We start from the raw sequence: 16,388 nt of genomic DNA on the forward strand, positions 1-16,388 counted from the left end.
TGGTTCTCTGGTTCTTTCTTTTTCTTTCTCTCATTTTATTAATTTCTATCTTCCTGTGTATGGATTTTTTTGGGTTTGCCTTGTTTTTGGTTTCTCAGGTAGAACACTTAGTTATCTGAGATTTCTCTGATTTTATTTTATTTTTTTATTTATTTATTTTGGTAGACATTTATAGCTAGAAGCTTCTACCCTTGGAACTGATCTCATGGTTTAAGTCTTCCCCATAGGTTTTGATCGGTTGTGTTTTCCCTTTCATTAACTTCTAGGGAGTTTTAGATTTCCCTCTTACTTCCTTTGGTGACCTATTCATCATGTAATAGTGTTTCTTAAACTCCATGAAGTTCCTCTAACTTAAGGGACATTAGGATTCCATACTCTTGAGTTCTCTTTCTTGGGTACAGGAGAAATCTGTGCTCAGCACCTTTCACTTCCAGGGGTTATGTTCTAATGAGTTCTTTGTAGAGGGCTGGACAGGTCCAGGTGTCAGTGTGTGCATGCCGGTTTGTGCAACAATGGGACATTCTTTCTTGGTTTTCAGTTAATGACCACATCCACCTCAGATTCTGCTCTTTGACACCTATTAATATAGTCTGTCTGTCTGGATTCTAGTGGTCTCTGAATCAGAGTACAGAGTCCCTTTGGGTAAGCCCCATAACTGTGATCATTTGCTGCGTGTATCTTCTTGCAAGGTTCAAGGGTTCAGTTCATGTCTGCTTTTAGCTTTCCAATGCCTCTACAAATTGATCACTTTTTGCCTGGAATTTTAAATAAATAAGAGGAGGGTTAGTTTGAAAGAAGCAACTCTGCACTTAACTTCAGTAGTTCAGTAAGTTGAGATACAGAGTTTAAGTTATTCAATTCAAACATGTTTTCTCAAATTTCCACTTATTTTCATTTTTTTGAGCTATGGATTATAGAGATGCATTTAGTAAGCCATCTAACACACACTTTACTTCATCTCCCTAGCTCCTTTTTCTCCTCTCCTCCTTTCTTTTCTTTTCCTTTTCTTCTGTTGCTGGGATAGAATGATGTGATAGAAGCAGCCTAAGGCAGAAAGGCTTTGTCTTGGCTCACAGCTCAGTCTGTGAGAGTGGGGAAAACATGACAGTAGGCAGGGAAGGCATGGTGCCAGGAGCTGGGGTGGGGGTGGGAGGAGGAAGTGGCTGGCCACATTGCAGCCAAACACAAGTAGAGACGAACTAGGAAGTGGGGATGGGCTTTACACACAGCCTTAAAGCTTGTCACCAGTAACCTATTCCCTGCAGAAAGGCTCCGCCTCCTAAAGGTTTCACGTCCTTCCCAAACAGAGCGACTAGCTTGGGGGTGGGGTGGGAATGGGAGTGGGGGGTTATGGTGTTTAAACACATGAGCCTATATGGGATATTTACAATAAACAACAAAATAGTCAGCTAGCTTTCTTGGTCCCTCCCTTCTCCTCTCCTCTTCCTCCCTTCCCCTCCTTCCTATTTTACCATTTTTTGAACATTGTAACTTCTTCCTCCCTTCCCCTCCTTCCTATTTTACCATTTTTTGAACATTGTAACTTGAGGCTAAGATGTTCACTGAGCCACCACTGAGCTCTCCAGCCGCACATACAGATTTTCTTATTGTTACTGATTCCTAGTATAATCCCACCACGGCCAGAGAACGCACTCAATATGGTTCTTATAAATAATTCTTAATGAATTTGTCATTTGACACGTTCATATATCTGTGCAAAGTGCAGTCTGCCTACTCCCCCTTCACCTTTCTCTTGGCTGCTTCCCACCTGCCACCCCCACTTCTCCCAACAAGTCTCTTTCCCACATTCAAGTCTTCTCTTTTTAAATACGCTGCATTTGATTTGACTCTTTACAAAGTCGCTGAGATAGGTTGATAGCCCAGCATATGGTTGGCCCTGTCTTAGAGTTCCTGGTGGAGAGATGACATCCTGCTTATGTCAGTTAAGTCATATAATTTATTGTGTTATATCAATATTTCTAATGCCCCTTTCCTTTAATGGGGTGGGTAGGGAGTTTTTTTCTGTATTGACCAGATGGCGTCTCAGAATCTCAAGCTGACTTATGTACTTGCTTATGTTCCATTTCCATGAGGCAGTTTTTCCGTCCTGCTTGGCGCTCACGGTTGCATGTCTGAAGTCTTTGTGACTCTGACCCTTTAACAGTATGAATTTCGCCATACTATCTTTGGCAGTGTCTTCCTCTCAATGTCCGCTGTTGATAATGTGACGTCAGCGTCTTCTGATTAGGGTTTGCACTGTGTAGTTTTCTCTTTACCCTTTCCCCTTGAGATACCTGGGATTTGCCTCTCAGACTGTATCTGTGTGGCTGTGATTCTTTAGTTGGTATGCTTAGGTTTCTTACTTTTCATACAGTATGTACTGAAGTCAGCCAGTTTGCTGTTTACTGTTGCTTCCTCTGACCCACTTTTCTTCATCACCCTCATTTTCAGATGCGTATTGCATTGCTTTAATTTGCGGCATTTCTTTTGTTTGCTATTTATGTTCCTATTAACTTTAATCATTTTTTTTTAAAGGAAAAGATAGAGTGTTTAACACCCCGTTGTGTGAACAAGGAATAGTTGGATTTGGCATTGGAATCGCGGTCACCGGTGCTACAGCTATTGCGGAAATCCAGTTTGCCGACTATATTTTCCCTGCCTTTGATCAGGTAGGCTGCCTGCTGCTTTGCTGGGAAGGGTATCTCTGAGGGTCTCCAGCTTTCCGAGGACGCTGGCTGGCTCCTCCCACTCAGCTCCGCCCTGCCTTCAGCAATTGTTGTCCACTGGTGCTCTGCAGTTCGCATTTTGTAGAGGGGATGCATTTGAAGATACAACGTCATGCTTTTAAGGCATGCATTGGGCAGGAAGGAGTCACTGTAGCATGTCTCTTCTCTCTGCAGATTGTCAACGAAGCTGCCAAGTATCGCTACCGCTCAGGTGATCTTTTCAACTGTGGGAGCCTCACCATCCGGGCCCCGTGGGGTTGTGTGGGCCATGGGGCTCTCTACCATTCTCAGAGTCCTGAAGCCTTTTTTGCCCATTGCCCAGGGATCAAGGTATCCTTGTTTATTTCATTTATTTGATCATTATTAGTTGTTTCCCCCGCGCCCCCTTTGCTCATGCTGTAAGTATTAGCCAACAGCGTTCTTATCTGAAGGAAGACAAGCGGGACTTTGGAATTGATACCAACTTAACTATATTTGAGATAGGGGAGGTTAGCATTTCTTTTTAAATTAACTTGCCGATGTCCAGTTTTCTAGAATGTTCCTCCTGAAGCAGCACTGGCATGATGCTGGCATCAGTTAATTGCATAGGTTCTAAAGAGTCTAGCAGTCTCCCAAAGTTCTAGTTTCTTCTTTCAAGTGGGTTTTTCTCGTTTAGCTGATCTTGAGGCGCTTTTAATAAAACCTACTGTTTAGTCAATATTTACCTCAAAGTCATGTTTGCTCTTAGCTCAGTCTTCAGGTTTTGAGCAGATGGAGAGAGGGCTGTCATCTAGATGTGAATCTTTTCTGTTCTAGGATAAAGTAGCTCTGCTCAGCCCACTTGGAAGGGTCTCCTATTTGTAACTGGAGCTTGTAATAGCTTTTAAGTCTTTTGGATGTCACAAATATTTTGTCTCTTGATAGTCACCAAACAGCTTTCCAGGGAATCACAGAAACTTGCAGATATTTTGCAGAGAGGCATATTTGTTTTTGACAGTACAAATCAGTTGTAAAAATGTTTACATTTTTTCCTTATTTATTTATTTATTTATTTATTTCTGCTGGATCATAAGAATAAGGTTTGTCTCAGTTGAATGGAGTCTGTATGCTTTTCTGACACAAGCCAGCAGTGGCAGTTTGGGACAAGCGCCACTTTGGAGCAACTCTTGTTTTTTGAGTTTGAGCTGGATATTGATCATATTTAATGCTTATACCACATCCTAGGGTTTTAAACAACAGAACGTTTAATCTTCTGTTGTGTTTTCTATTTGTTATTTTTAAACTTGAAATACACACACACACTAAAAGGCTAATAAAGATAATTATACGAAGACAGCAAGGTCTGGAGAGATGGTTTAGTGGTTAAGAGCAGTAATTGTTCTTGAAGAGGATCGGGGTTCCATCCCCAGCACCCACAGGGTGACTTACAACTGTCTGTGTAATTCAGGTTCTAGGACATCTGATACCTTCTGGCCTCTGTAGGCACTGCACACCTGTGGTGTATACACATATATACAAAGAAAATACTCATACACATAAAATAAAAATAAATAAATTTTATGACAGCGCAGTGGTGGTGCACACCTTTAATCCCAGTACTTGGGAGGCAGAGGCAGGCGGATCTCTTATGAGTTTGAGGCCAGCCTGACCTACAGAGAGAGTTCCAAGTTCTAGGACAGCCAAGGCAACATAGAGAAACCCTATTTGGAAAAACAAAACCACCACCAACAAAACAAAAACAAACAAACAAAGAAAGATGAAAGGCTAAAAGCATAAAGGCATTGTATGATATGGCTAGTAGAGAGATTTATGCTATTTTATTTTTTTAAAAAAACATTCTTTTCATAAAAATAACACAATTCTTTCAAGGCACTAAGATTAAAAGTGTGAGGTCAGCCTAGTCTACCTAGTATGGCTTTCTCTGAACCAGATTAAGGGCTGGGGGTGTCGCACAGTGTAGAACACTTACCTAGTGTGTGCAAGTTAAGGACTTGACTTCCAGATCTACAAACCAAACCAAACAAACCAAAAACCACGATAATGTGTTTGAAACCCAAAGGTGGTTTGCTTCAAGGAGTTGTCTTTGATCTTTGTAGGAGGTTCAGGCTTATTCTAATAATTCTTCCAAACTAGAGTTTGTTCTTATTTATTTTACAATCATGAGAATTTAGATGCAAGTTTGTGATTTGACGGTCAAGAGCGTGGTCTCTAGTTTGTATCGGGAAAGAGTAAGAATCTCTGTTCTAGCAAGCTGTGCAACCTTGGGCAGTGTCTTTACCTCTCTGTGTGCGCCAGGGTCTGTTTCTAAGTGGCGGAAAGAGCTGCGTCCTGAGGTCACTGAGGAGAGACGAAGTGACCCACGCAGAGTGCTTTGCCAAGTTATGTCGAGCAGTGCCTCCTCATTCCTAAAGGTCTTGGAGCCCTTCCCTGTGCACTGGAGATAGACATGGAGTAGCCATGCTTTCCTTTTCTCTTTGTAATGGGATGCTATACTCTGCAGCCCACAGAGTTCAGTGAGTCACTTTTCCACTTACGAAATGCAGGTTTGCCATTTGCCCATTAGAACTAAGGGGATTGTGGCGCTTTACATCGGTGAGTGGCAGCGGGGTGTCATTTTAGAAATGCTTATCTGAGGGGCAAAGCATAAGTGTTATAGTAAATACAAGTACCCATTCCCCGGTTGAATTACTTACACTTGATTGGTTAAGTATCAACCTTAGGAGTGGACTTAGTGGGATGAATTTCATTAAAATTGTTTGTTTTTACAGGTGGTAATACCCCGAAGCCCTTTCCAGGCCAAGGGACTTCTGTTGTCATGCATAGAAGATAAAAATCCATGTATATTTTTTGAACCTAAAATACTTTACCGGGCAGCAGGTAAGGATTTCTTATATTTTGTGTTTGTGACTCTCCTTACATTCTTTTACAGAGTTAATTTTTTAAAAAGCCTTTCTGCCCCTACCCTTGATTTCCACTTTCCTTATAGATTGAGTTCTATGATACTTACTTTGTCCTTAGAAGTAAACTTTAGAGAAAACCCATCTATTTAGATTTTGATTGCGGGTTGTAAAATGTTAACAAGCATAAAGGATCCTGCTTAGTTCTGTTTGCTCAGTGTGGGTTGGAGGAGAAAGAGAAGGTACCTGTTATGCTTCATGACATTGAAAGTCTGATTTAGATAAGTTACCCCAAGGTCCTCCACGTCAGGGGACTCTGGGACGAGGCAGGTCCTGTTAACAATGTACTGTGGAATCAGGCTTCCCTGGGGGTCTTGTCTGCACTAGACCAAGATGCCTGGTTAGCCTTCCTGTAGCTCACAATCACAATTTATAAACACACATCTGTGACTGCTTATTTCTCAGCTGTCATGGAAAATTTAAATATCAAATGATTTATTCTATCTAAAATGTATCCCCTCACACTCCGAATTCAAGAGCATTACTTTGGCAAATCACTTTTGAACAGTTAAATTTGAAGCCACATGTTTTTGCTATGATGTAATTTATGTACAAGAAAACACACGGGTTCCGGGACTCAGCAGAACTTAGGAAATTAGTCTGAACAGGTGAGAGGGTGCGCCAGAGAACCGGACAGCTTCTGGGACGGGTGGAAGCACAGAGCCGCTGAGGCAGCAGCCTGGGCGGGCCGCAGATAACCGGCCACCATCCGGACCAGAGGACAGGTATCCGCCTGGCTTGGGAGGCGACCTCAGCCTCAGCAGCAGCGGTCGCCATCTGGGTTCCGGGACTCCGCGGGACCTAGGAAATTAGTCTGAACAGGTTAGAGGGTGCGCCAGAGAACCGGACAGCTTCTGGGACGGGCAGAAGCACAGAGCCGCTGAGGCAGCAGCCTGGGCGGGCCGCAGATAACCGGCCACCATCCGGACCAGAGGACAGGTGTCCGCCTGGCTCGGGAGACGGCCTTGGCCTCAGGAGCAGCGGTCACCATCTTGGTTCCAGGACTCCCTGGAACTTAGGATTTTAGTCTGCACAGGTGAGAGTCTGCACCACAGAAGCTGACAGCTTCTGGGAACTGCCAAAGCAACACAGCTTCTGAGAGAGGCCCTGTTTTGGGCCTTTTTCTTCGACCAGGAGGAGGTCCAAAAACAAGATATCTGCGCACCTTCCCTGTAAGAGAGCTTGCCAGCAGAGAGTGCTCTGAGCACTGAAACTCAGAGGAGAGAATCTGTCTCCCAGGTCTGCTGAGAGACGGTAACAGAATCACCAGAAGAACAATCTCTAAACAGAGTCAACTATAACTACTAACTCCAGAGATTACCAGATGGCGAAAGGTAAACGTAGGAATCCTACTAACAGGAACCAAGACCACTCACCATCATCAGAACCCAGTACTCCCACTTCGCCCAGTCCAGGGCACCCCAACACACCCGAAAACCTAGACCTAGATTTAAAAGCATATCTCATGATGATGGTAGAGGACATCAAGAAGGACTTTAATAAATCACTTAAAGAAATACAGGAGAACACTGCCAAAGAGTTACAAGTCCTTAAAGAAAAACAGGAAAACACAATCAAACAGGTAGAAGTCCTTACAGAAAAAGAGGAAAAAACATACAAACAGGTGATGGAAATGAACAAAACCATACTAGACCTAAAAAGGGAAGTAGAAACAATAAAGAAAACTCAAAGTGAGGCAACACTGGAGATAGAAACCCTAGGAAAGAAATCTGGAACCATAGATTTGAGCATCAGCAACAGAATACAAGAGATGGAAGAGAGAATCTCAGGTGCAGAAGATTCCATAGAGAACATCGGCACAACAATCAAAGAAAATGGAAAATGCAAAAAGATCCTAACTCAAAATATCCAGGAAATCCAGGACACAATGAGAAGACCAAACCTACGGATAATAGGAGTGGATGAGAATGAAGATTTTCAACTCAAAGGACCAGCAAACATCTTCAACAAAATTATTGAAGAAAACTTCCCAAATATAAAGAAAGAGATACCTATGAACATACAAGAAGCCTACAGAACTCCAAATAGACTGGACCAGAAAAGAAATTCCTCCCGACACATAATAATCAGAACAACAAATGCACTAAATAAAGATAGAATACTAAAAGCGGTAAGGGAAAAAGGTCAAGTAACATACAAAGGCAAGCCTATCAGAATTACACCAGATTTTTCACCAGAGACTATGAAAGCCAGAAGAGCCTGGACAGATGTTATACAGACACTAAAAGAACACAAATTCCAGCCCAGGCTACTATACCCAGCCAAACTCTCAATTACCATAGATGGAGAAACCAAAGTATTCCACGACAAAACCAAATTCTCACATTATCTCTCCACGAATCCAGCCCTTCAAAGGGTAATAACAGAAAAAAACCAATACAAGAACGGGAACAATGCCCTAGAAAAAACAAGAAGGTAATCCCTCAACAAACCTAAAAGAAGACAGCCACAAGAACAGAATGCCAACTTTAACAACAAAAATAACAGGAAGCAACAATTACTTTTCCTTAATATCTCTTAACATCAATGGTCTCAACTCCCCAATAAAAAGACATAGACTAACAAACTGGCTACACAAACAAGACCCAACATTTTGCTGTTTACAGGAGACACATCTCAGAGAAAAAGATAGACACTACCTCAGAATAAAAGGCTGGAAAACAATTTTCCAAGCAAATGGACTGAAGAAACAAGCTGGAGTAGCCATCCTAATATCTGATAAGATTGACTTCCAACCCAAAGTCATCAAAAAAGACAAGGAGGGGCACTTTGTTCTCATCAAAGGTAAAATCCTCCAAGAGGAACTCTCAATTCTGAATATCTATGCGCCAAATACAAGGGCAGCCACATTCATTAAAGAAACTTTAATAAAGCTCAAAGCACACATTGCACCTCACACAATAATAGTGGGAGACTTCAACACACCACTTTCACCAATGGACAGATCATGGAAACAGAAACTAAACAGGGACACACTGAAACTAACAGAAGTGATGAAACAAATGGATCTGACAGATATCTACAGAACATTTTATCCTAAAACAAAAGGATATACCTTCTTCTCAGCACCTCATGGTACCTTCTCCAAAATTGACCACATAATAGGTCACAAAACAGGCCTCAACAGATTCAAAAATATTGAAATTGTCCCATGTATCCTATCAGATCACCATGCACTAAGGCTGATCTTCAATAACAAAAAAAATAACAGAAAGCCAACACTCACGTGGAAACTGAACAACACTCTTCTCAATGATACCTTGGTCAAGGAAGGAATAAAGAAAGAAATTAAAGACTTTTTAGAGTTTAATGAAAATGAAGCCACAACGTACCCAAACCTTTGGGACACAATGAAAGCATTTCTAAGAGGGAAACTCATAGCTCTGAGTGCCTCCATGAAGAAACGGGAGAGAGCACATACTAGCAGCTTGACAACACATCTAAAAGCTCTAGAAAAAAAGGAAGCAAATTCACCCAAGAGGAGTAGACGGCAGGAAATAATCAAACTCAGGGGTGAAATCAACCAAGTGGAAACAAGAAGAACTATTCAAAGAATTAACCAAACGAGGAGTTGGTTCTTTGAGAAAATCAACAAGATAGATAAACCCTTGGCTAGACTCACTAGAGGGCACAGAGACAAAATCCTAATTAACAAAATCAGAACTGAAAAGGGAGACATAACAACAGATCCTGAAGAAATCCAAAACACCATCAGATCCTTCTACAAAAGGCTATACTCAACAAAACTGGAAAACCTGGACGAAATGGACAAATTTCTGGACAGATACCAGGTACCAAAGTTGAATCAGGATCAAGTTGACCTTCTAAACAGTCCCATATCCCCTAAAGAAATAGAAGCAGTTATAAATAGTCTCCCAGCCAAAAAAAGCCCAGGACCAGACGGGTTTAGTGCAGAGTTCTATCAGACCTTCAAAGAAGATCTAATTCCAGTTCTGCACAAACTTTTTCACAAGATAGAAGTAGAAAGTACTCTACCCAACTCATTTTATGAAGCCACTATTACTCTGATACCTAAACCACAGAAAGATCCAACAAAGATAGAGAACTTCAGACCAATTTCTCTTATGAATATCGATGCAAAAATCCTCAATAAAATTCTCGCTAACCGAATCCAAGAACACATTAAAGCAATCATCCATCCTGACCAAGTAGGTTTTATTCCAGGAATGCAGGGATGGTTTAATATACGAAAATCCATCAATGTAATCCACTATATAAACAAACTCAAAGACAAAAACCACATGATCATCTCGTTGGATGCAGAAAAAGCATTTGACAAGATCCAACACCCATTCATGATAAAAGTTCTGGAAAGATCAGGAATTCAAGGCCCATACCTAAACATGATAAAAGCAATCTACAGCAAACCAGTAGCCAACATCAAAGTAAATGGAGAGAAGCTGGAAGCAATCCCACTAAAATCAGGGACTAGACAAGGCTGCCCACTTTCTCCCTACCTTTTCAACATAGTACTTGAAGTATTAGCCAGAGCAATTCGACAACAAAAGGAGATCAAGGGGATACAAATTGGAAAGGAGGAAGTCAAAATATCACTTTTTGCAGATGATATGATAGTATATATAAGTGACCCTAAAAATTCCACCAGAGAACTCCTAAACCTGATAAACAGCTTCGGTGAAGTAGCTGGATATAAAATTAACTCAAACAAGTCAATGGCCTTTCTCTACACAAAGAATAAACAGGCTGAGAAAGAAATTAGGGAAACAACACCCTTCTCAATAGTCACAAATAATATAAAATATCTCGGCGTGACTCTAACTAAGGAAGTGAAAGATCTGTATGATAAAAACTTCAAGTCTCTGAAGAAAGAAATTAAAGAAGATCTCAGAAGATGGAAAGATCTCCCATGCTCATGGATTGGCAGGATCAATATTGTAAAAATGGCTATCTTGCCAAAAGCAATCTACAGATTCAATGCAATCCCCATCAAAATTCCAACTCAATTCTTCAACGAATTAGAAGGAGCAATTTGCAAATTCATCTGGAATAACAAAAAACCTAGGATAGCAAAAACTCTTCTCAAGGATAAAAGAACCTCTGGTGGAATCACCATGCCGGACCTAAAGCTTTACTACAGAGCAATTGTGGTAAAAACTGCATGGTACTGGTATAGAGACAGACAAGTAGACCAATGGAATAGAATTGAAGACCCAGAAATGAACCCACACACCTATGGTCACTTGATCTTCGACAAGGGAGCTAAAACCATCCAGTGGAAGAAAGACAGCATTTTCAACAAATGGTGCTGGCACAACTGGTTGTTATCGTGTAGAAGAATGCGAATCGATCCATACTTATCTCCTTGTACTAAGGTCAAATCTAAGTGGATCAAGGAACTTCACATAAAACCAGAGACACTGAAACTTATAGAGGAGAAAGTGGGGAAAAGCCTTGAAGATATGGGCACAGGGGAAAAATTCCTGAACAGAACAGCAATGGCTTGTGCTGTAAGATCGAGAATTGACAAATGGGACCTAATGAAACTCCAAAGTTTCTGCAAGGCAAAAGACACCGTCAATAAGACAAAGAGACCACCAACAGATTGGGAAAGGATCTTTACCTATCCTAAATCAGATAGGGGACTAATATCCAACATATATAAAGAACTCAAGAAGGTGGACTTCAGAAAATCAAACAACCCCATTAAAAAATGGGGCTCAGAACTGAACAAAGAATTCTCACCTGAGGAATACCGAATGGCAGAGAAGCACCTGAAAAAATGTTCAACATCCTTAATCATCAGGGAAATGCAAATCAAAACAACCCTAAGATTCCACCTCACACCAGTCAGAATGTCTAAGATCAAAAATTCAGGTGACAGCAGATGCTGGCGAGGATGTGGAGAAAGAGGAACACTCCTCCATTGTTGGTGGGATTGCAGGCTTGTACAACCACTCTGGAAATCCGTCTGGCGGTTCCTCAGAAAATTGGACATAGTACTACCGGAGGATCCAGCAATACCTCTCCTGGGCATATATCCAGAAGATGCCCCAACTGGTAAGAAGGACACATGCTCCACTATGTTCATAGCAGCCTTATTTATAATAGCCAGAAGCTGGAAAGAACCCAGATGCCCCTCAACAGAGGAATGGATACAGAAAATGTGGTACATCTACACAATGGAGTACTACTCAGCTATTAAAAAGAATGAATTTATGAAATTCCTAGCCAAATGGATGGACCTGGAGGGCATCATCCTGAGTGAGGTAACACATTCACAAAGGAACTCACACAATATGTACTCACTGATAAGTGGATATTAGCCCAAAACCTAGGATACCCAAGATATAAGTTACAATTTCCTAAAGACATGAAACTCAAGAAAAATGAAGACTGAAGTGTGGACACTATGCCCCTCCTTAGAAGTGGGAACAAATCACCCTTGGAAGGAGTTACAGAGACAAAGTTTGGAGCTGAGATTAAAGGGTGGACCATGTAGAGACTGCCTTATCCAGGGATCCACCCCATAATCAGCATCCAAACGCTGACACCATTGCATACACTAGCAAGATTTTATCGAAAGGACCCAGATGTAGCTGTCTCTTGTGAGACTATGCCGGGGCCTAGCAAACACAGAAGTGGATGCCCACAGTCAGCTAATGGATGGATCACAGGGCTCCCAATGGATGAGCTAGAGAAAGTACCCAAGGAGCTAAAGGGATCTGCAACCCTATAGGTGGATCAACATTATGAACTAACCAGTACCCCGGAGCTCTTGACTCTAGCTGCATATGTATCAAAAGATGGCCTAGTCGGCCATCACTGGAAAGAGAGGCCCATTGGACACACAAACTTTATATGCCCCAGAACAGGGGAACGCCAGGGCCAAAAAGGGGGAGTGGGCAGGTAGGGGAGTGGGGGTGGGTGGGTATGGGGGACTTTTGGTATAGCATTGGAAATGTAAATGAGCTAAATACCTAATAAAAAATGGAAAAAAAAAAATAAAATAAAATGCCCTGGCTAAAAAAAAAAAAAAAAAAAAAAAAAAAAAAAAAAAAAAAAAGAAAACACACAGCTATTGTGTTTGGTTTGGGGTGTTTTTGACAGCTGCATACATCCCCGTAGCCACTGTACAAAACAAGATGCAGGACACTTGATCACTCCTGCAAGCCCTTTCCTCTTCTTTTCTTTCTGCCTGTCTATTCTCTCAGCTCGAAGCCTAGTTGCTTTCTGATTGTGATTAGCTTAGCTGTTCATGTTTATGATAGATTAGCGGGGCTTTGTGGAAATGGAATCTCCCATCTATTATGTTTGTCTTCTTTTCCAAACTGGTGTCACAGAGGTCAGTCCATGTTGTTGCCTGAGTCTAGTTTATCTGGATTGCCGTGTCACAGCCTATTGTGCGACTAGTCATTGTTCATTATTATTACAATTGTGGTAATTCTGCACAGTTGTGTACGGTATTAGGGCATTATTCAGAGAATGAACATGCCTTTCAGTTGTATAGATAGTTTTGTTCATCACTGTTTTTACTGTTTTTGTTATTGTAAGAAAAATTGTTCCTCCTAAGGAAAGCAGGTTACTTCTTTTCTCTTCAGCAAGCTACTGACCTTTAAATATTATTAATATATCGTACCTCTACTTCTGGCACCTGACTGCTAATGAGTTAATTGGGAAATGAATCTTGGTTATGAAGAAAACAGGACTTGACAATCTAAGGCATATATAATTCTGTTGCATAAGTATTATTTTGAGTTCATATCCATTGTATGGGCTCACTATTATTTATTGAAGGCTCATGAACTGGGCTTCTATTTTACTTTATCCGCTTAATTTTTAAAACTGCCTTGTATTGTTAGCAGAGAGAGGTTTCCCCAAATCTGAAGTATTGTTGTCTCCATAGCTCTGGAAATAAAGTATTTTAAGGATTCTAAACATTTATTTCCTTAGGAACCTAAAATGTCAGTCATCTAAAATAATTACCTGTTATCCCTCGGTATATATTACATGTGTGTGTGTTTGTTTGTATAATCGGAATATACACTTTCACTCTATATGTGTAGTGTCTATACCGTATCATCTGACTCTGCAACTCTGTGCATCACTTCGGAAGCATGTGTTTCCGGAGAGTGGTTTACTCTGTCTGTCTCTGTCCTCTTACGCGTTGTTCACAGAGATCTGTTTCTGTCTTAGCCATGTAGGAAAACTTTTGTTGTATCTAAAACAAGTGGATCCACAGTTAACAGGACATAATTTCATTACTGCAGAGATAAAATGTTGAGGACAGAGGAGAATCAAAGGTTTTCAGTGAACTTGAAGTGCCGAGTTGCCTTTGAATTTGTTGACGTGTTTTCTGGGATCAATAAGCTGTGCTGTTCATGGCACTGGGCCCAGAAGAATTTTCCCATTTACTTTCCAGGTTGAATTTGAACATTGAACACATGTGTCCTTACTTTCTGTTATTTTCTTATTGACCAAGCTTATGCCATGTGATAGAGTGATGCTGTCTCACCTCTGTGTAAAGTTTAGGATCATGAATCACTGCACCGAGTACCAAGTTTGCCCATTATAGCTCTGTAGCCATCTATAGTTTATATACAGAATAAAAATAGCAAAATTTTCCCATTCATCCCCTTTATTTCCTACTCCCCCGTAGCTCAACTTCTGTGGATTTATATTTATCTGCATAGGTGACTAGGTGGATGATTTTTTTTATTATTTTTATTAGGTATTTTCCTCATTTACATTTCCAATGCTATCCCAAAAGTCCCCCATACCCTACCCCCCCACTCTCCTACCCACCCACTCCCACTTTTTGGCCCTGGCGTTCCCCTGTACTGGGGCATTTAAGTTTGCAAGTCCAATGGCCTCTCTTTCCAGTGATGGCCGACTAGGCCATCTTTTGATACATATGCAGCTAGAGTCAAGAGCTCCGGGGTACTGGTTAGTTCATAATGTTGTTGGTGGATGATATTTGTTGACACATAAAACATAAAAAATGATAAGCACTTTCCTGTAACTTGCTTTGTGAAACATTTTTTCTATAAATGTACAAAAATCTATAAATATATGTCTGTATACTCAAGTAATAAGGAGAAAGCTATAGCTTTTCTATAAGGAACTGTTCATTAAAATATATTTCTATTAAATCTTTGGGAATTTCATATAATGTGTTTTGATCATGTTCACCCATACTCTTGCCCACCCTCCTAACTTTATGATCTCCCCTTAAATCCTCATCAGGCCCAATTGTTAATGCTTCTGTCCTCCTGGGTGTGGGGCTCTGTACTGTAACATGGTGTGCATACCTGGGACCACACCCTTAAGGAAAACTGAATCTTCTTCATTAGAAACCATCAACCACAAATAGTTCTTCAGTTAAGGGTGGGTCCTCTTGACACCCCCCCCCCCATCTTGCCACATATTTGGAGATATTTCTGTCAGTTAACATAGGTGAAGCTGATTTCTACCTCATAAAATATGTGCCATACCTACATTTTCCCCTTGCTTATAAATATTGAATTGCTTCTAAATTCTGGCTTTTTAAAACAGTATTTAAAAAAAACACATCTGGGGGCTGGTGAGATGGCTCAGTGGGTAAGAGCACCCGACTGCTCTTCCAAAGGTCCAGAGTTCAAATCCCAGCAACCACATGGTGGCTCACAACCATCCGTAACGAGATCTGACTCCCTCTTCTGGAGTGTGTGAAGACAGCTACAGTGTATTTACATAAAATAATAAATAAATCTTTAAAAAAAACACATCTGTTTATATACATTTAAGTATACAGGAGAAGGAAATTACATCTATATTAAAACTGTGTCTGTACAAAAATCAAGAAATGCATACTCTGTATACTCAAATACTAAAGATCAAGCTGTAAGTATTCTACAAATAGCTTTTAAAAATGTCTGTTAATTATCAGTGAATTGATACATTAATAAAAATTGTTCTGTAAATTAGATGCTCACAAAATTGGTGTTCAGTCTTTTACTGCTTTCTCTGATTCCCATGTAGTTTTTGGCTGTACCCTGGTAGTACATCAAGCTTCAAGTTAAGAGCATCTTGCCATTTTTTTCCCCAGGGGCCAGTAGTTGCTATTGCCTGTTCATGTGCAAATATAAAAACTATTGTTGGTCCCTATCTAATAAGTAACCACAGTTGAGAAAGTTCGAGAAAGCTGGATGTGGTGGCATATACCTGTAATCCCAACATTTGGGAGACAGAAAAGAGGATTGCTGTGAGTTCAAGGCCAGCCAGGGATACAGGGATACATAGTAAGACCTTCATAAAAAAAAAAAAAAAAAAAAAAAAAAAAAAAGAAAACAGGAGACAACAACAACAGCAGCAACAACATAAAAACAACCTAATCAACCTGCCAAACAAAAGTTGTAGCAGCATCACAAAACTACTCTTGACAGTGAGGTCTGAAAGGTAGTGGTGATGTGGAAAGGCCCAGAAGTGTGTGATGTATTCAGTGATTTACTAACTTTCAGAAGCAAGAGTCAAACCGGGCTGTACCCCGTGGCTGAGTTAACCTGAGTCTCTAGTGGCAGCTGTTTAATTCCCTTCTGCTTCCATTTAACAGTGATGTTCCACTGCATGTAGAAACTGGTGTTTTGTGGAGCAACATGGATAGCCATGACTGTAACTGTGCAAGTGACTGAGAACTAACTATGTTGTCAATGTGTTGAGAGTTTTAGGGATAGCCTAACCCAGTTTA

The 16,388-nt window shown here is 40.8% G+C and overlaps 1 protein-coding gene across 5 annotated transcripts in view; it reads left to right on the forward strand.

Moving 5' to 3' along the window:
* Nucleotides 1-16,388, forward strand: part of Bckdhb (branched chain ketoacid dehydrogenase E1, beta polypeptide) — a 199,130-nt gene that overhangs the window by 61,130 nt on the left and 121,612 nt on the right. For 4 of the 5 annotated variants that reach the window (XM_006510786.1, NM_001305935.1, NM_199195.1 and 1 more), the window contains 3 exons: nt 2,536-2,669; nt 2,901-3,056; nt 5,474-5,582. The exons of the other annotated variant lie outside the window; for it this stretch is intronic. In XM_006510786.1, the coding sequence (XP_006510849.1) occupies nt 2,536-2,669; nt 2,901-3,056; nt 5,474-5,582 (399 nt within the window). The remainder of the gene's footprint in view (nt 1-2,535; nt 2,670-2,900; nt 3,057-5,473; nt 5,583-16,388) is intronic. 5 annotated transcript variants of the gene reach the window in all.

This window comes from Mus musculus, chromosome 9 (assembly GCF_000001635.26).
Source record: "Mus musculus strain C57BL/6J chromosome 9, GRCm38.p6 C57BL/6J".
Lineage (NCBI taxonomy): Eukaryota > Metazoa > Chordata > Mammalia > Rodentia > Muridae > Mus > Mus musculus.